The 20,459-nt window shown below is 54.1% G+C and overlaps 1 protein-coding gene across 1 annotated transcript; it reads left to right on the top strand.

Annotated features, from left to right (window-relative positions):
• Window positions 1–7,770: 7,770 nt before the first annotated feature.
• Window positions 7,771–16,499, top strand: NEFH (neurofilament heavy chain; the record flags this gene model as incomplete). Its single annotated transcript, XM_080717618.1, has 4 exons — window positions 7,771–8,599; window positions 10,794–10,993; window positions 12,288–12,412; window positions 14,768–16,499. The coding sequence occupies 4 exons, from the start codon at window positions 7,771–7,773 to the stop codon at window positions 16,497–16,499; spliced, it is 2,886 nt and encodes a 961-aa protein (XP_080573744.1).
• Between the last annotated feature and the right edge of the window lie 3,960 nt (window positions 16,500–20,459).

Below are 20,459 nucleotides of genomic sequence, written 5' to 3'. Positions count from 1 at the left end.
TGTATGCAGGCCGGCTGCCAAAGCCGTTCTCCTGACTCAGGTTTGCCCCGCTAATGTCGCTCAGCAGCCCATGCCTGCTTTCTACTTATCTGTCCCCTCAGCCGGCCGAGGATCTCAACCTCCTTACCATACAGCCTGGGAAATCTCCTTCCCTCCTGGCCCTAGACAGACTGAGAGGTCAGAGCCTGGGAAGCAAAGCCAGTTCTCGGCTCCTCTCCTTCCACTGGTGTCAGAAGAACCAAGCAAAGCCTCCATCCTGCTCTAATGGAACCCAGACAGTGCTAGGTCCTTTGGGCCTCCCTGTTAAAGTGACACCTGGTGGCACAGTGGTGTGTGTGTGTGTGTGTGTGGGTGTGTGTTTCTGCCTTTCAGCTAAACCCCCAGCCCTTTTTATTTTTGAAGCAGGGTCTTGCTAAGTTGCGGAGGCTGGCCTCGAACTTGCGATCCTCCTGTCTCCGTCTCCCAAGCACTAGGATTATAGGTGGGCGGCACAGTCTTAGAGCTGAGCGTACCTGCTGTAGAGCCCATCAGAACTGGGTTTGAATCCCAGCTGCACCACTTACCAGATATGTGACTTGGGGCAAGGTCCCCAGCACCTCTGAGCGTTCGCTCCCCAAATCACGAAGTAGGAATCTACTTCACAGGGTTGCCAGGCGTAAACGCAGAGGCCTCTCCTCCTCTATTTAGAAGAGCGTTTCATTCCTATTGCTCACTGTGGCCTCTTCTGGCACAGGAACAGTGACAGCCTCAGAGCAGCTGTGATCAGCAAGCTCCACTCAGTCCTTAGATAAGGAAATGAATGAACCATCTCACTCCCAGCCTTGGCATCCACAGGCCAAGGATCATTCAAGCACAGCTGCCCACAGCGGTGCCGGTGCTGGACCTATGAGTCCACCCACCAACTCCAGGCTGCTGGGGCAGAATCTAGCTTCTGCTCTGAGCCTTCCAGGCTGCAGACTGGCTGGCATGCAGGCCGCTACAGCTCCAGGAGCTGCAGGCCGCCCCTGGTGGCCAGGTCTGTGGGTGGAGCAGAACAGGAGCAGGGCTGGCTCGTGCCAAGCTGCACGTAGTTCAGCCTTTGCACCTCTCCACTCACCACTCATCAGATTCAAGCTGGGAAAAGAGGGCACGGCGAAGGAGGGGGCGGCAGGACGGAGGGACGCCAAGAGAAACGGAGAGGGGCTCATGCTGGAGCAGGAGGGAAGGGGATGGAGCAGGCCAGGACCACTAAAGGGCAAGAGGCGGCCGGGCGTGGTGCTGCACGCCTGTGACCCCAGTACCTGGGAGGCCAAGACAGGAGGACCACAGGTTCGTGGCCAGCCTCGGCTGGTTAGCAGGACCTTGTTTCAAAATGATAAATAAAAATAAAAATGGCTGAGGGCGGAGCTCAGGGGAATAACGCCCTTGGGCTCAACACCCAGTACCAAAAAAAGAAAGAGGAGAGAGGAAAGAATGCACAGCTCAGCACCTTACAGAGGACTGCTGAACCTGAGGAGGTAATTCTAGGAGCTGGGGAGGTTGGCAGCAATGGAGCCTCAGCAGAGATCATACAGCTGGGGCTGGGTGGCATCAGCAGGGGGACTTTCAGGATCCTCCAGGTGCCCCCGCCAAGGCTTGAGCTGGACTGGAACTGTCCACATGTCCGGTGCTGAAACACCCAGGCGATCACTGCCAGGCACCTACTATGCCAGGCGCTAGTCAAGCACTGGGGACATCGGCAGTGGATTAAACACAAGATTCTCTGCCCTTATGAAACTTCCATTGGAGCAGAACACAGGTCAAGACACACAGTAGTACATCAGGGAAGGTCAAGGCCTCCGGAGAAGTAAAAAAAGAATGAAGCTGAGCACAGGCTAAACAGTGATCACATCCTGTTCCTCAAAGCGGCCAGGCTGGGCCCTCAGGTAAAGGGTGTCAGGGGCTGGGTCCCAGCTCAGTCGCAGAGTGTGTCTGGCATGCATACCAGCACCAAATCTAATAAAAAACAAACAAAACACCAGGATGTCTTGATGCTGGGCCATGGGTCACAAGGACTCAGCTGGGTAAACTGTCCAAGGCCAGACCCTTTCCTCAACCCCAGCCCAGAAAGCTGCCCATTCCCTGAGACTTTCTATTCTTCCACCTTCAAACTCTCTGGATCTCTACTGTAGAAGAGAAAGTCTTCCACCACGTGTGACCGGATCAGCTCAGGCAGGTGGCTTCATCCGCTCCATTGCTAACTCGGATAACCCACACCCTCAGTCTGGTCTTGGTTTTCTTGTCCATAAAATAGGAACAGTGATCCCTCGGTGCCTCCTGAGCGGGCTTTGAGGAGGGAAACGCCCCTGCCACACGGGGCAGGGGAGGGATCCCTCTCACGGGACTCCCGTTCTTCCAGGTCCCAGTGCTCACTGTGTGGTCTAATCCTGCGGCTGTTGTGTGGCAGCGATGCCGGGTGGACGGCCACACCGCTCGTGGCTTACTGTTCCTAGAGCCCCAGCCACAGGCCCGCCCGAGCCCAGACGCCAGACCAGGTAGAGCAGAGGCGCAGGCCCGGTTCCCAGTGGGTCCTCCGGTGTGTGCCACTGGAACTGCGTCCTGGCAAGGACCCAGGAGAGAGTAAGCTTGGGAAACCGGCACACTCCCCTGGCCCGTGAGGGTCCCAATGCTCGTCATCTGGCTCCAGGAAGATTTACTCGAGAACCCGTTTAGCCCCTTTGGCCAGGACACTGCCTCTTCTTCTTTTTGGAGGAACGCCTAATGTGTTAACTGTTGCTATAACAAACATCTGAGGGCCGGGCGTACTTGTAATCCCAGTACTTGGGAGGCTGAGGCAGGAGGATGGCACAAGTTCGAAGCCAACCTCAGCGATTTAAGGCTCTCGGCAACTTGGAGAGACCCTGTTTCCAAATAAAACATAAAAATAGGTCTGGGGGTATAGTGCGGAGGTAGAAGGCCCTTGGGTTCCACCCCCAGACCACAAAAATAAAAATAAATAAAACAAACATCTGAGGTAACCAACTTATAAAGAGAAAAAGGTCATCTTGGCTCACAGTTCTGGAGATTCTGGTTCAGGACCAGCTGGCCCAGTTGCTTCGGGACTTGGCAAGGCAGCGCGCCATGGCGGAGCACATGATGGGAGCCCAGCGCCCTTGCAGGGCATGCCGCGATGTCTAAGACCTCTCAGGGGCCCTGCACCTTTTTTCCCCCCCTTTTTTTCTGGTATTGGGGATGAGGCCCGGATCCTCTACCACTGAACTACACGTTCAGACCTTTTTTATATTTTTTGTGGCACTGGGGATTGAGCCCAGGAGCATTCTGAGCTATACCTCCAGCCCTATTTTTTATTCTTTATTTTGAAACAGGGTCTCACTAAGTTGTGGAGGGCCTAAGTAGCTGAGACTGGCCGTGAACCCACGATCCTCCTGTCTCAGCCTCCCCAGTACTGGAATCGCACAATGGCAGCACAAATATGTGGTACCATTCCTGGCTCCCGACCTTATCTATCTATCTATCTATCTATCTATCTATCTATCTATCTACTTTTGCAGTATGTACTGGGGGCTGAACCCAGAAGCATTCTACTTCCAAGCTACACCCCCACCCCTATTTTTAATTTTTAATTAATTTTTTTGTGGTATCATGGATGGAACCCAGGGCATTCTACCTCCGAGTTACATCCCTAGCCTATTTTATATTCTTTATTTTGAAACAGGGTCTCACTGAGTTGCAAAGGCCTCACTAAGTAGCTGAGGCTGTCCGCGAACCGTGATCCTTCTGTCTCAGCCTCCCAAATGCTGGAATTACAAGTGTGTGCTAGCACGCTTGGCTTATTTTTATTTATTTATTTTTGGAGTACTGGTGACTGAACCCAGGGGCATTCTACCTCTGAGCTACACTCCCAGCCCAACAGGGTTTCACTAAGTTGTTGAGGGCCTTACAAGTTCCTGAGGCTGGCTGCGAACCTGTGATCCTCCTGTCCTGTCTCAGTCTCCCAAGTACTGGGATTATAAGCACGTGCCACCATGCCCAGCTTTATTCTTTATTTATGAGACAAAGTCTCACTAAGTTGTGGAAGGTCTCAATAAATAGCTGAGGCTGGCTATGAACCTATGATTCTCCTATCTCAGCCTCCCAAGCACTGGGATTCCAAGCATGTGTACCACGCCGGCTTTTTTTTTTTTTTTTTTGGTGGTACTGGGGTTCCTGGAAGCCCTTCTATGTCCGGGCTACACTCCCAGACTATATATAAATGTACTTTTTTTTTTTTTTTTGAAACAGGGTCTCTTAAGCCAGCGAGGCTGGCTCAGAACCAGCGCAATCCTCCTGTCTCCGCCTCCCAAGCACGGGGATTACAAGTGTGCGCCACCACGCCCAGCCTGGCTTTTATTTTGAAACTTGAAACAGGGTCTAAGTTGCCACCCCTGGCTTGGAGTTTGCAACCCTCCTGTGTGGCCTCCTCAGTAGGGAGGTGACAGGTGTGCACCAAAGCACCTGGCTAGAACCTCCCTCTCACATCCACCAACGTCCAGCAGCAGCACCCGAGGACCAAATCTTTAACACATGGGCCTTTGGATATTCAAGATCAAAACCACAGCACCTTATCATCATCCTGAAGGTGCCTTAGAAAATGGTGGGCTGGATACTTGGGAGGCTGAGCCTGAAGGATTGCAGGTTCGAGGACAGCCTCAGCAATATAGTGAAATTCTCAGCAACCTAATGAGACCCTGTAAATAGACAGATAGATGGATAGGAAGGATAGGAAGGACTGGGGGCAAAGATCAGAGATAGTACGCCCCTGGGAGCCACACTTGTAATCCCCGCACTTGGGAGGCAGAGACAGGAGGATTGCGCAGGTTCAAAGCCAGCGCTCTGGCTTAAGAGACCCTGTTTCCAAATAAAAAGTATAAAATAGGTCTGGGAGTGTAGCCCGGAGGTAGGGTTTCCAGGAACCCCAGTACCACCAAGGGAAAAAAAAAAAAAAAAGAATGCCCCTGGGTTCAATCTCTCTCTCTCTCTCTCTCTCTCTCTCTCACACACACACACACACACACACACACACACACCATGGGCTGGGATTTGAGAAGGCCTTGACAATCCTTGTCCCAGAGAGACATCTCTAGGAGCCTCTGTGATATCTCACCTCAGCATTTAGCGTCTGCTTGTCACATCACAGGTGCTCGTAAGCAGTAGACGATGGGCAGATGCAGGAGTGGGTTCTGCTTACTTCCAAACGGCGTGAGTCACAGGGAGGAAGGCAACGTGAGCCGCCCGGGCTCAGGGAGAGTCACTTAGACCGCAGGTTAGGCTGGAGGACTGAAGGAATCCACTCATTCATTCACACAACTCCCCAGCGTGGTCAATGCAACACAGGGGTTAGCGCTAGGGACCACTCAGGAGGGGATGGCTAACCAATACGAGGTGAAGGAGGCCCGGGAAGGCTTCCTGAAGGTGAGCCTGGGGTCTCCTGGGCACTGACTCAGGGGTCCAGACCTGAGGTCAATTTCCCGGCTACTGCAATCATGCCTTGGGCTTCTGGGAACCCACAGGCGGCTGCAGGTCAATGGTTGCTGTCTCCTGGCCCCAACCAACCCATGTGTTTTTCGTGAGTGAGGAACCAGGGTTTGAAACCAGAGGCATTCTGTTTTTGGGCCACACACTCCCGGCCCTATTATGTTGAAACAGGGTGTGAGTTGCTGAGGGCCTTGTTAAGTTGTTGAGGCTGGCCTTGAACCTGCAATCTTCCTGTCTCAACCTCCCAAGTACTGGGGCTACGGGCCTATGCCACCACACCTGGCTCGAATAATCTCTCATCCCCTCGTGGTGTCCCACTGTTACCAGCCTTCCTGGCCGGCAGCCTTCCCACACCCAGAGAGGGTATCTGCATCCTGCAGGTGGCTGACTAGATGCAAAGAAAGGAGGATTTAATGACACAGTAACAAGCAGGATGAAAAAGAAGTGGGAGCCGGCTGCCTGCCCTGGCCCTTCCCAGAGCCTCAGACCATCACCTACCTCATCATCCCAGCACCACCGCCCCGCCCCGGGTTACTGGGGAAGATGCTTCATCATGTTCTGCTTCTCCATGCAGACCCAGAAACTCCCTCCCCCTCCCTCCCCAGTGCACTCTCCTTCCAGTAAAACGTGGTTAAAGGGACAGCGCCACCACTTCCCCAGCTCTCCAGGGTCCGCCTAAAAGGGGGGCAGGAGACAGGCAGAAAGCAAAGGGAAGGGACCGGGCAGTCTTTTCCTGGGGGAAGCTGTCTTTCCCTGTTTTGGGAAATCCGATGAAGTTAAACCCGTTAAACTGAAGTGCAGGGGTGGGGGTTTGAGTTAACTCCCTGGGAGAGGCTCAGGTCTGGGAGGGGAGTCTACACTGACTGCTAGAGGACATCAGGGCTCACGGTACCCTCTGGGGGTCAGGGTACCAGATTCACGTGGGGAAGGTCAGAAAATAGGGAACGGGACCCCTAACGGGGCGAGACCCTGGCTCCCAGCCCTACCTTGCAAGATTACTCACCCGCCCCTCCTCCTCGGCTACCATCTGCAGAGCACAGGACCCAGCAGGGGAGGGCGGGCACACCCCCTCCAGGTTAACCCTTTCTCCCCAGCAAGGACCCGGCGCTGTCCCTGGTGCTGAAGTGCCAGCCCAAACACTGCACCCCCAGGCTTTGACAGGAACCCAGATCAGGATAGAGCCACAATTAGGAAGCCACCGCAGGGACCCCAGATCCAAGGGACCCCATTTCCTACCCAAGTTCCAGTAAGGCTCGCGGGAGAGAGAGCATCCCACCGCTTCCTTGGGAGCGAGAAGGGGAGGTATCAGCCCGGTGGCTGTGGGGCTGGGGAGAGAGACAAGCAGGGGAGGAGATGGGAACTTTGTGGGAAAGCGGTGGGCTCCTCGCCCCCAGCTGAGCTGAGACCCCGCTACAGTAGAAGCTCCGGGGGCAGCAGGGGGTCTGGAGTTGCAGCTTGTCCCTAGGACAAGACCCCCTCACTGAGCGCACGGGAAACCAAGCACCGAGGGGAGGGCGCAGCTTGTCCAAGGTCACTCAGCAGGTCACTGGCCCAACTAGGCAGCCTCTGCCCCCACGCTCAGCCCCGGCTCCTCCAGCCTATTCAGGGGACTCGCTGACCCTTCACTGAGGCCCCCTTGCTAGGACCGGCTGTGTCTCTCATTTCCAACTTGGGGGCCACTGTAGACTTTTCTGGAGAACACCGTGTCCCCACCGCCGCCCAGGGCTCCCTCTCTCCATCCTCCGCAGGTCCTCCCGTACCCCATTCAGGGTAGCCTCGGCGACCTTCCCAGCTCCGGGTCCTCCTCCCCTATTCCGGAGCCGGCAGCGGAGTTTCTGCGCGCTCACCGGGGGGGCCGCTCTAGCATTGGGGGACACTGTACCTCCAGCCAGGGATCCCCCATCCTCTGTTAAACGCACACGCGCTCCCATCCGCAATGCCTCGCCCCCTCCCGCATCCCGTGGCAGCCTCTGCACCCCCTATCCGGAGGGCCTGTCAGGAAAGCCCGCGTCCCCTCTCCTGCAGGAGGAGGAGTCCCCTCGCCCTAATGACTGCAGTCTTCCCGCGCTCCATCCGCAAAGCGCCCTGCCCCTACTCCCAAGGACTCTCCCGGCCCCCTATTTCGGGCCCCGGCACCCCGCCCCGCCCCCGTCACTGCGGCGGAGCCGGAGGGCGGGGCGGCCTCCCAGCCCCCACGCCGAGGGGCCCTATAAAAGGGCCGGCGCCCGGGGCTGCCGCAGTGCCGCCCGCCGGCCCGGCCCCCGCTCCGGCGCGAGGATGAGCTTGGGCGGCGCGGACGCGCTGCTGGGCGCCCCGTTCGCGCCGCTGCCCGGCGGGCTGCTGGGCCGCAAGGGCGGCTCGCGCTCGGCGGCCGGCTCGTCCAGCGGCTTCCACTCGTGGGCGCGGACGTCGGCCAGCTCCGCGGCCGGCCGCTTCCGCGGCGCGGGCAGCACCGACTCGCTGGACACGCTGAGCAACGGGCCCGAGGGCTGCGCCGGGGCGGCGCGCAGCGAGAAGGAGCAGCTGCAGGCGCTCAACGACCGCTTCGCCGGCTACATCGACAAGGTGCGGCAGCTCGAGGCGCACAACCGCAGCCTGGAGGGCGAGGCGGCGGCGCTGCGGCAGCAGCAGGCGGGCCGCGCCGCCATGGGCGAGCTGTACGAGCGCGAGGTGCGCGAGATGCGCGGCGCCGTGCTGCGGCTGGGCGCGGCGCGCGGCCAGCTGCGCCTGGAGCAGGAGCACCTGCTGGAGGACATCGCGCACGCGCGCCAGCGCCTGGACGACGAGGCCCGGCAGCGCGAGGAGGCCGAGGCGGCGGCGCGCGCGCTCGCCCGCTTCGCGCAGGAGGCCGCGGCGGCGCGGGCCGAGCTGCAGAAGAAGGCCCAGGCGCTGCAGGAGGAGTGCGGCTACCTGCGGCGCCACCACCGCGAGGAGGTGGGCGAGCTGCTCGGCCAGATCCGGGGCTGCGGCGCCGCGCAGGCGCAGGCGCAGGCCGAGGCGCGCGACGCGCTCAAGTGCGACGTGACGTCGGCGCTGCGCGACATCCGCGCGCAGCTCGAGGGCCACGCGGCGCAGAGCACGCTGCAGTCGGAGGAGTGGTTCCGAGGTGCGCGGGCGCGGGAGGGCGCCCCCTGCCGGCCGGGGTCGTCCTGTGGGCGACCCCAACTCCGGGCTCTCCTTTGGTTGCCCTCCTCCAGGGTCTCTATGTCTGTGCTTCAGGGTGGGGGCCCCTTTGCTCTCCATCCGAAACCAGGCGACCCCCGATCTGAGACTCTTTTCCCATTAAGAATGTTCAGAATAAGTTTCCCTCTAGATCTGGCTTCTGCCCTCTACGCCTTTCCCCCTTCCCGGCACCCTGTGGGACCCCACTCTTCTGACCCCCACCGGGCGCCTCTCCACTTCCTGCGCCATGCTTGATGTCCCCCCACCACCCCTTAATCTGCAGTGTGGGATGAAGGGCGAGGCATCTTCGCATCCTTTATTCTCAGGTGGGAACATCACAATCCGGTGGCCCAGGCGGCTTGGGAGCTATTAATTAATTAATTATATTTTTTCATTTCTTAATTTTGGAGTAGGTTTTCAGGGGTTAAGGCAAGTCTCACTATGTTCTGAGGCTGTCTTTGAACCTGTGATCCTCCTATCTCAGCCTCCCAAGTACTAGGATTTCAGGCACGCCCTATCACGCCCGGCTCCATTTTCTTATTTTTTAATTTTGCGGCAGGACTTTGCTAGGTTGATGAGAGTCTCACTACATGTTGAGGCTGGCTGCGAACCTGCAAACCTCCCTCAGCCTCCCACGTACCGGGATTACAGTTGTGCACCACCGTGCCTGGCCTCTGTGCTATTTAAATTTGCCTTCCACATCCCTTCCTCCCACCCCCTACCCCATGCAGTCCTGAGTCAGCTAGACTGCAGCTGCCCTGAAGGCGTGCCCAGCAGCCACAGGGTGACCTTCAGCAGCACTGGCCCTCCGCGTTTTCATTTCTTTTGGGGTTGAAGGAGGTGTGGATCAAATGGCCTCCTCCGTCCAGGAAGCTCCGTGATCTCTCCTGAAACCGCCTGTGAAACTGCACACTGTCCTGAGGGAGAGTGTGAGAATGTCCGCATAAGTCTGCCGACCACAAGAAGTCAGAACCCTGACCCACCAGGATGGTTCCTAACCTGGCATCTCTGCCATAGAAAGCCAGGAATGCTGGGATTTGATTGCCTAGGATTTCCTGTTCCCTTTCCACCCCTCTGCAGTGGCAGGACCATGCCCTCCCCCATTTCTGCAGCAAGGCCCCTCCCAGAGGGACCTCTGTGTTCCTTTGACTTGTCCTTCACTCTGGGCCCAGCCAGCTGGCTTCTCTCCACCAGGACTCAGGCTCTGAGTGCCACTAGCTGGGTATTTAGCGTGTTTGCTTTCAGGATGTAAAGCCAGTGTCCAGACCTCCACTGGCCCCTAAGGTCTTCTGAGAACCAGGAGGCTGTTGCTGCTAAGGGCCAGGACATGACTGCCATCCAGGAGGGAGTCCTAGAGAATGCCCAGACAGGTGGAGGAGGGGACAGAAGGGCTGACATATGGGCCTCCGGTTCTGCAGTGACCTTGGATTCTGTGCAGAAATACAGAAACTTAGGCCGGGCGTGGTGGCGCACGCCTGTAATCCCCGCGCTTGGGAGGCAGAGACAGGAGGATCACGCAGGTTCGAAGTCAGCCGCGCTGGCTTAAGAGACCCTGTCTCCACATAAAAGATATAAAATATGTCTGGGAGTGTAGCCTGGAGGTAGAAGGGCTTCCAGGAACCCCAGTACAACCAAAAAAGAAAAAAAAAAAAAAAGTAATATAGAAACTTTCCAGGAAGGTCTGGTAGCTACCTGGTGACTGCTTGGACCTTTGGTGCCTCCAGAGGTCAGGGGCTTGTTAACTTGTCAGCCTCTAGTCCACAGTTCAGAGTTAAGCTGCATGGTCCAGAGCTTACATTTGAACCCCCAGCAGTGCCAGCCCCTTGTCGGGGACCTGGGCCAGGCATCAGAACTAGCAGTGAGGCTTCCTCTCCCCTGCAGGCAGTATGGATCTCTAGGTTGAAGGAGATAGAATCTGATCTTTGGAGCCAGATGAACACAAGATTCGAATTCTTCTTTGCCACTCACTAGCTGGGTAGCCTTGGGCCAGAGTCACCTGCCTGTCATAGGATGGGGTGAGTTGGGCATCCAGATGGCACCCAGTAAGCCGTCCACCTGTGTGTACCACCTCCCGGCTTTGGGCCCTGGAGCACAAATCCACGTGTCTGACCCTACGCCCTGCTCCCTTCTCCACCCAGTGAGGCTGGACCGACTATCAGAGGCAGCCAAGGTGAACACAGACGCCATGCGCTCAGCGCAGGAGGAGATAACTGAGTACCGGCGTCAGCTGCAGGCCAGGACCACTGAGCTGGAGGCGCTGAAAAGCACCAAGGATTCGCTGGAGAGGCAGCGCTCTGAGCTGGAGGACCGCCATCAGGCCGACATTGCGTCCTACCAGGTGGGCAGGGTGGGGTCGAGGGCCGGACTGCTTCTCCTCACTGGGGTCCTGGGCATCACTGCCCCTCTCTGAGCAGTATGTAGTGGTCAGGACCCTGGGCTGAGCCAGATGTGGTGGCACATGCCTGTAATCTCAATACTTGAGAGGCTGAAACAGGAGGATGGCGGTGTGCGGACAGCCTCAGCTACTTAGTGTGGCCCTTTGGGACTCAGTGAGACCCTGTTTCAAAATAAAGAATAAAAAAAATAGGGCTGGGAGTGTAGCTTGGAATGCCCCTGGGTTCAATGGTTCAATCCCCAGTATTGCCAAAAAAAAAAAAAAAAAGGAAGTCCTTGGGCCTTAGCTGGGCTCGTTGGTGCATACCTATAATCCCAGTATTTGGAAGGCTGAGACAGGAGAATTGCAGGTTTGAGGTCAGCCTCAGCAACTTAGCAAGGCCCTCAGCAGCTTATTGTAACCCTGTTTCCAAACAAAAAATAAAATAGAGGATGAATTCATTCGAAATACCCCCCCCCATGCCACTCCTGAATGGCATGGGGCTGTAACTGTCTTCTGTATTTCTATCTTTTTAATAAGCTCCTTCAAATCTTCAAAAAAAATAAATAAAATAGAGCTGGGAGATAAGAGGATCATAGTTCATGGACCGCCTCAGCTACTACTTAGTGAGGCCCTTTACAACTTAGTGAGATCCTGCTTCAAAAATAAAGAATAAAAGCCGGGTGTGGTGGTGGACGCTTGTAATCCCTGCGCTTGGGAGGCTGAGACAGGAGGATCACACAGGTTCGAAGCCAGCCTCAGCTACTTAGTGAGACCCTGTTTCCAAATAAAATAGAAAAAAAGGCTGGGAGTATAGCCTGGAGGTAGAAAGCCCCTGGGTTCCACCCCCAGTACCAAGAAAGAAAGAAAGAAAGAAAGAAGGAAGGAAGGAAGGAAGGAAGGAAGGAAGGAAGGAAAAAAATTAGGGCCAGGGGTGTCACTCGGAGGTAGAATGCATCTGGGTTCCATCCCCAGTACCGGAAAAAAAAAAAAAGATCTGGGAATGTAGCTTGGAGGTAGAAGTAGGATGCCTCTTGTTTAATCCTCAGTACCCAAAACAACAACAACAAACCAACCTCACCCACCATCCCATGAGCAGGCCTTTCCGCAGGCTGAGGCCTTTGCCCCAGACATGTCCCTGTCCAGAGATGAGGCCCCTCAGCACTGGCAGGGTGGGTTTGGTACAGCCAGGCCCGACTTCCCTGGTGCTGAGAGCCGGGCCGGCTGCAGGGTGACACATGTGACCTCTCATCCTCAGGAAGCCATCCAGCAGCTGGACGGTGAGCTGCGGAACACCAAGTGGGAGATGGCGGCCCAGCTCCGCGAGTACCAGGACCTGCTCAACGTCAAGATGGCGCTGGACATCGAGATCGCTGCCTACAGGTGAGGTGGCCGGGAGCTGCGGCGGCAGAGTGCTTGTGTTCTTACGGGCTCTAGGCCTTGCCTTTCAAGCCCTGCTCAGGCAGCTGCCTGTTTTAAAGACAGAAATTGTGTGTGTGTGTGTGTGTGTGTGTGTGTGTGTGTGTGTGTGTTACTAGGATTGAACCCAGATGCTCTACCGCCAGTCCAATTTTATTTTTTATTTGGAAACAGGGTCTTGCTAGGTGGCTGAGAACATCTCTAAGTTTCTTGGGCTCACTTTGAACCTGCGATCTTCCTGTCTCAGCCTCCCAAGTACTGGATTGCAGGCGTGCGCCACCACGCCTCACTGACAGAAGTCTTTTATCGTTATTATTATTATTGTGGTAAAATATAGAACATAAGCCGTGCGTGGTGGCGCACGCTTGCAGTCCTAGCACTTAGGAGGTTGAGACCGGAGGATCACGGTTCGCAGACCGCCTCAGCTACTTAGTGAGGCCCTTTGCAACCCAGTGAGACGCTGTTTCAAAGTAAAGAATAAAAAATAGGGCAGGGGGTGTCACTCGGAGGTAGAATGCCCCTGGGTTCCATCCCCAGTACCACAAAATAAATAAATAAATAAATAAAATAAAGAATAAAGAAAAAGGGCTGGGGGTGTAGCTCAGAGGTAGAATGCCCCTGGGCTCCATCCCCAGTACCAAAACAAAACAAACAAGGCACGTGTGGTGGCACACACTTGGAATCCCCGCGCTTGGGAGGTTGAGACAGGAGGATCGCATGGGTTCGAAGCCAGCCTCAGCTACTGAGTGAGGCTCTCAGCAACTTAGTGAGACCCTGTTTCCAAATAAAGTATAAAATAGGTCTGGAAGTATAGCCTGGAGGTAGAAAAGCCCTGGGTTCTGCCTTTAGTACCACAAAAATAAAGAAATAAACAAACAAAATAAAGAATAAAGATGGGCGTGGTGGCACATGCTTGTAATCCCAGCATTTGGGAGGCTGAGACTAGAGGATTGTGGTTCGCAGACAGCCTCAGCTACTTAGTAAAGCCTTCCGTAACTTAGACCCTGTTTCAAATTAAGGAATTAAAAATTAGAGCAGGGGGTGTTGCTCAGAGTTCGAATACCCCTGCGTTCCATCCAAAATAAAAGAATAAAAAATAAGGTTGGGATTGTAGGTTGGAAGTAGAATGCCCCTGGTTTCCATCCCCAGTACCACAATAAACTAAAATAAAAATAAAATAGGGCTGGTGGTGTATGGTGGTGTAGCTCAGAGGTCGAATGCCCCTGGGTCCAATCCCCAGTACCACACACACATTGTTGTCAAGGGCATTTATGACTCTGTCCTTTAGAGTTTCTTAGCTCTCTGTATTTGCTTCTTGGGAAATAAAATGGAGATGATAAGAGCAGTGTTCATGTCATGGGTTGTTGGGTGAGCTGTTCACAAGCTCATCCAGGTAACACAGGCACCACTGGGCTGTCACCGACACTCAGGGAATGTTAGCCAGGAGACGGCCTGTCCCACGGTCTGGAGCCCTCCCAGTGGCGGGGCGCAGGAGCAGGGCCAGTGGTGAGGAACTGTCCCAGGTGCTGACTGGCCGTCCTTGGCTTTCCACCTCTTGTCTTTTTTCCTCTCTTTCTTTCCTTCCTTCTTTTCTTCATTGGGATGGTACTAGGAATTAAACCTATGGGCACTCCACCACTGAGCTATATCCCGCCTTTTACACTTTTTTTTTTTTTTTTTTTGGTGGTACTGCGGTTCCTGGAAGCTAACCTTAGCAACTTAGCCAGACCCTGTTTCAGAATAATTAAATAAGCCAGGTGTGGTGGTGCATGTTTAATCTCAGTACTTGGGAGGCTGACACAGGAGGATCTCAGGTTCAAGGCCAGTCTCAGCTACTTAGTGAGTCTCTCTGAAACATAGTGAGACAGCATTTAAAAATAAAGGATTAAAAAATAGAGCTGAGGGTGTTCAATCCCCAGTACTAAAAAAAAAAAAAAAAAAAAAAGACCAGCCTCTGTAATTTAGCAAAAACCTGTTTCAACATTTAAAAAAAAAAAGAAAGAAAGAAAGAAAGAAAATTGGGCTGGGGGTGCAGCTCAGAGGAAGAATACCCATGGATTCAATCCTTAGTACCACCAAAAAAAGAGGGAGAGTGGCTCAGAGTTAGAATGCCTCTGAGTTTGAGCCTCAGTACCAAAAGATTAAAATAACTTAAAAAAAAAAAAGCAGAGGAAGGGAGGAAAAGCACACCATTCATTCACATTCCAGCCGCCAGAGTTGATGTCAGGGGTGTCAGGAGCTCCAGGAGACCCAGGGAGACCTCACCCCAAGAAACCTGTTCCAGGCTAGTGGTAACGGGTTCCGTTCTCCTTTCTGCAGAAAACTCCTGGAAGGAGAAGAGTGCCGGATTGGCTTTGGCCCGAGTCCTTTCTCTCTCCCAGAGGCGCTCCCCAAAATCCCTTCCACGTCCACGCACATAAAAGTCAAAAGTGAAGAGAAGATCAAGGTGGTGGAAAAGTCAGAGAAGGAAACGGTGATTGTGGAGGAGCAGACGGAGGAGATCCAAGTGACTGAAGAAGTGACCGAGGAGGAGGAGAAGGAGGCTGAGGAGGAAGAGGGCGGGGAGGAGGGAGCGGGAGAGCAGGGAGAAGAAGCAGAGTCCCCCCCAGCACAGGAAGCCGCCTCTCCAGAACAGGAGGCCAAGGCCCCAGCAGAGGCCAAATCTCCCGAGAAGGAAGAGGCCAAGTCCCCAGCCAAGGTCAAGTCCCCAGCGGAGGCCAAGTCCCCAGCGGAGGCCAAGTCCCCAGCAGATGTCAAGTCCCCTGCAGAGATCAAGTCCCCAGCGGAGGCCAAGTCCCCAGCGGAGGCCAAGTCCCCTGCAGAGGCCAAGTCTCCAGCAGATGTCAAGTCCCCTGCAGAGGCCAAGTCTCCAGCGGAGGCCAAGTCCCCAGCGGAGGCCAAGTCTCCTGCAGAGGCCAAGTCTCCAGCAGAGGCCAAGTCCCCTGCAGATGTCAAGTCTCCTGCAGAGGCCAAGTCCCCTGCAGAGGCTAAGTCCCCAGCGGAGGCCAAGTCTCCAGCAGAGGCCAAGTCCCCTGCAGAGGCTAAGTCCCCAGCGGAGGCCAAGTCTCCAGCAGAGGCCAAGTCCCCTGCAGAGGCTAAGTCCCCAGCGGAGGCCAAGTCTCCTGAGAAGGCCAAGTCTCCAGCGGAGGCCAAGTCCCCTGCAGAGATCAAGTCCCCAGCCAAAGTCAAGTCTCCATTGGAGGCCAAGTCCCCATTGGAGGCCAAGTCCCCAGTGGAGGCCAAGTCCCCCGAGAAGGCCAAGACTCTGGAAGTAAAGTCTCCAGAAGCCAAGACTCCAGCGAAGGAGGACGCAAGGTCCCCTGCAGATGCCAAGTCCCCTGAGAAGGCGAAGAGCCCTGCCAAGGAGGAGGTCAAGGCGCCTGAGAAGAAGGGCCCCGCAAAGGAAGAGGTGAAGTCCCCTACGCCTACGAAGGAGGCGGCCAAAGCCAAAGAGCCCCCAAAGCCGGCAGAAGAGACGGCTCCGGCCACACCAAAGATGGAGAAGGACAGCCAGAAAGGCGAGGTGCCCAAGGAGGCTCCGAAACCCGGGGCCCAGGACCAGAAGGAAGCTGCTGGAGAGAAGCCCAAAGAACCCAAAGCCGAAGCCAAGAAGGAAGACGCCGAAGGTAAGAAGAAAGCCGCAGCCCCAGAGAAGGAGGCTCCGGCCAAGGTGGAGGCCAAGCAAGAGGCTAAGCCCAAAGAGAAGGCTGAGGTGGCCAAGGAGCCAGAGGAGGCCGAAGCCAAAGAACCCAGCAAAGCCGCGGAGAAGGACCCCGAGAAGCCAAAGAAGGAGAGGGCCCCGGCAGCCCCAGAGAAGACAGACAGCAAGGGGGAGAAGGCCACAGAGGCCAGGAAGCCCGAGGAGAAGCCCAAGGTGGAAGCCAAGGGCCAGGAAGACGACAAGGGCCTCTCCAAAGAGCCCAGCAAGGAGGCCCCCGCGCCCAGCAGACCCAAGACCGAAAAGGCCGAAAAATCTTCCAGCACAGACCAAAAAGACAGCAAGCCCCCAGAGAAGGCGGCCGAGGGCCAGGCCGCCAAGGGGGAGAAGTAAGGCCCAGGGAGGAAACCTCCCGAGTAGCCAAAGAAACTCAGGGGGCCCGGAGCTCAAGGGTTGGGTAAGGAATGTCCAGTTTTTGTGTGCCTCCTTTCTCTTTCTGTAAGAAGAAACTGCTTCGATGTTGGGCCCTCCCTCACCACCAAACAGGCATTTCTGTTAGCAATATGTTAGCAAGAGAGGTCCTCCAGCCCCCACCCCTCCCCAGGCGATGGTAGCCATGTTCTGGTAGCTTCCGTAGCTGAATGTGATGTATGCCGAATGCCACGCGTAAACCCTCGACTTCAGGAACCGCCCCTCCTTCCCAGATACGAGCATCACTCCCGTGTGTACCACAGACGGCCGCAGTCACGAATGAGCAGCTAGAAACGCATCACGCCTGAGACGGTAACCTATGCCCGAAGGCCTTGTCCCCAGAGTGGGGACGGTGGCCGCGGCCGCGCCAGGCGCGCTTTCCGCTGGAGTCCACTTCAATTGCTTCTGTGCAATAAAACCAAGTGCTTCTGAAATAAAAACAGGGTTGATTTGTTTATTCCCTTCTCCTGGGGCGGGGAGGTCTGCGGGACTGAACGTGTGTCGGTTCCCTGGCTCTCTGCAGACTGGGTGCATTGGCTTCTCTGCTGGGTTTCCTGGGCGTGCTAGGCTCTTTCTTTCTTTCTCTCTCTCTTTCTTTCTCTCTCTCTCTCTTTCTCTCTCTCTCCCTTCCTTCCTTTCTTCCTTCCTTTTTTTTGGGGGGGGTTCTAGGAATTGAACTCAGGAGCGTTCTACCTCTGAACTACACCCTTGGCCCTATTCTATCCTTTTATTTATTTATTTATTTATTTATTTTTATTTATTTATTTATTTATTTTTTGTGGTACTGGGGTTCCTGGAAGCCCTTCTACCTCCGGGCTACACTCCCAGACCTATTTTTACATTTTTATTTAGAAACAGGGTCTCCTAAGCCAGCGCTCACGGCTGGCTTCGAACCTGCGCGATCCTCCTGTCTCTGCCTCTCAAGCGCGGGGATTACAAGCGTGCGCCACCACGCCCGGCTATCCTTTTATTTTTTATTAATTTTTTTTGGTGGTTCCAGCTGGTGTGGTGGCGCAGGCTTGTAATCCCCGCGCTGGGGAGGTGGAGACAGGAGCAGTGCACAGGTTTGAAGCCAGCTGCGCTGGCTTAAGAGACCCTGTTTCCAAATAAAATGTATAAAATAGGTCTGGGAGTGTAGCCCGGAGGTAGAAGGGCTTCCAGGAACCCCAGTACCTCCTCCCCCCCTCCACAGACTGTTCCAAAATAAAAAAAATATATTTTTGCAGTACTGGGGATGGAACTCAGGGGTATTCTACCTCTGAGCTACACTCCCAGCCCTTTTTTTAATTCTTTATTTGGAAACAGGGTCTCGTTGATTTGCAAAGGGCCTGAAGAGCTGAGGTTGTCCGCGAACCTGGGGTCTTCCTCTCAGCCTCCCAAATGTTGATGTGCACCACCACACCCAACTGGAAAGCAAAATAGTTTTTGATTTTTTTTTTTTTTTCGGAACTGGGAGTGAAACCAGGGGCATTCTACCTCTGAGCTACACTGCCAGCCCTATTTTTTTTTGGCTGTGGAACTGGGGATGGAGCCCAGGGGCATTCTTCGAACTACACCCCCAGCCCTATTTTTTATTCTTTATTTTGAAACACGGTCTCACTGAGTTGCAAAGGGCCTCACTAAGTAGCTGAAGCTGTCTGCGAATTGCGATCCTCCGGTCTCAGCCTCCCAAATGCTGGGATTACAAGCGTGCGCCACTACTTTTATTGTGGTAAAATACACATAACAAACTGGAGTGTGTAGTACATACCTATAATCCCAGCTACTAAGGAGTTGAGGCATAAGGATCACAAGTTCAACACCAGCCTCAGCAATTAGCTTGTCTCAAAACAAAAAGGGCTGGGGATGTGGCTCAGTGGAAGGGTACCTCTGGGTTTAATCTCCAGTACTGCCAAACCCAAACCCAAACCAAACAAGCCACATAACAAAATTCAAATTTACGATTATTGACATTAAGTACTTTTGAAATGTGCAAATGTTCCAAAACATTCATCAAAATGGCTGGTGTGGGCCAGGCGTGGTGGCGCACGCTTGTAATCCCTGCGCTTGGGAGGCTGAGACAGGAGGATCGCACAGGTTCGAAGCCAGCCTCAGCTACTTACTGAGGCTCTCAACAATTTAGTGCAACCCTGTTTCCAAATAAAGTATAAAATAAGTCTGGGAGCATAGCCCGGAGGTAGAAAAGCCCCTGTGTTCCATCCTTAGTACAATGAAAAATAAAAAAAAAAATTAAAAATTCATCAAAATGAAACCAGCCCGGCATGGTGGGACACACTTGTAATCCCAGCATTTGGGAGGCTGATACAGGAGGATCCCAGTTTGCAGCCAGCCTCAGCTGCTTAGTGAGGCCCTCTGCAACTCACTGAGACCCTGTTTCAAAATAAATAATAAAAAATAGGGGTGGGAGCCGGGCGTGGTGGCGCACGCTTGTAATCCCTGTGCTTGGGAGGCTGAGACAGGAGGATCACATGGGTTCGAAGCCAGCCTCAGCTACTTAGTGAGGCTCTCGGCAACTTAGTGAGACCGTTTCCAAATAAAATATAAAATAGGTCTGAGAGTATAGCCCGGAGGTAGAAAGCCCCTGGGTTCCACCCCCAGTGCCACACACACACACACAAACACACACACACACACACACACACAGTTAAAAAGTTTAAAAGGAGCCGGGCGTGGTGGCGCAGGTTTGTGATCCCCGCGCTTGGGAGGCGGAGAAAAGAAAAGCCAGTCCACATGGACAGCTATTCCCTGTCCTCTCCCCACACTGGGCAGTAACTACTCAATCCACCCGTCTCTGCATGTTTATAATTCCAGATATTTCATAGAAACATCATTATAAAGTCCATATACATTTCAATAAATATTTACATGTGTAAATATCAGCCTTCTATAGTGCATTCATGAGTATAAACATATTTTTGCCTTCCCTGTTATCCCAAACCTGAGTTTATTAAATTTAACAACACCTTCAGCCAGGTGTGGTGGCACACACCTGTAATCCCAGTACTTGGGAGGCTGAGACAGGAGAATGGAAGGTTTGAAGTCAGCCTCAGCAATTTAGTGTGTGTGTGTGTGTGTGTATTACCAGGAATTGGACCCAGAGACATTCTGTCTCCAATGTACACCCCAGCCCTAATTTATTATATTTTATTTCTTGTGGGTCTGGAAATGGAACCCAGGGGCATTTGACCTCCGACCTATACCCCCTGCCCTATTTTCATATTTTTATTTTTTTATCTTTTCTGTGGTACTGGGGGTGGAACCCAGGGGCTTTTTTCTACCTCTGGTTTCTACCTCTGGGCTATACTCCCAGACCTATTTTATACTTTATTTGGAAACAGGGTCTAAGTTGCTGAGAGCCTCACTAAGTAGCTGAGGCTGGCTTTTTTTTATTTATTTATTTTTTGGTGGTACTGGGGATGGAACCCTTCTACCTATGGGCTACACTCCCAGACCTATTTTATATTTTATTTGGAAACAGGGTCTAAGCCAGTGAGGCTAGCTTCGAACCTGCACAATCCTCCTGTCTCAGCTTCCCAAGCAGGGGGGGATTACAAGCATGCGCCACCATGCCCGGCTGAGGCTGGCTTTGAACCTATGGGATCCTCCTGTCTCAGCCTCCCAAGCGCTGGGATGACAAAACATGCGCCACTACACCCGGCTTTGTTTTTATTTTGAAACAGGGTCTCACTGAGTTGCAAAGGGCCTCACTAAGTAGCTGAGGCTGTCCATGACCGCAATCCTCTGGTCTCAGCCTCCCAAATGCTGGGATTATAAGCGTGTAGTCTATTTTTATTTTTTCTTAGGAATCAGTGTCTCGCTAAGTTGCTGAGGGCCTCCCTAAGTTGCTACGGCTGGCTCTGAACCCGTGATTCTGTTTCAGCT

Source organism: Muscardinus avellanarius (assembly GCF_963383645.1).
Source record: "Muscardinus avellanarius genome assembly, chromosome: 21".
Taxonomy (NCBI): Eukaryota; Metazoa; Chordata; class Mammalia; order Rodentia; family Gliridae; genus Muscardinus; species Muscardinus avellanarius.
Note: the sequence above shows the minus strand (reverse complement) of the source record. Positions and strands in the feature narration are given on the sequence as shown.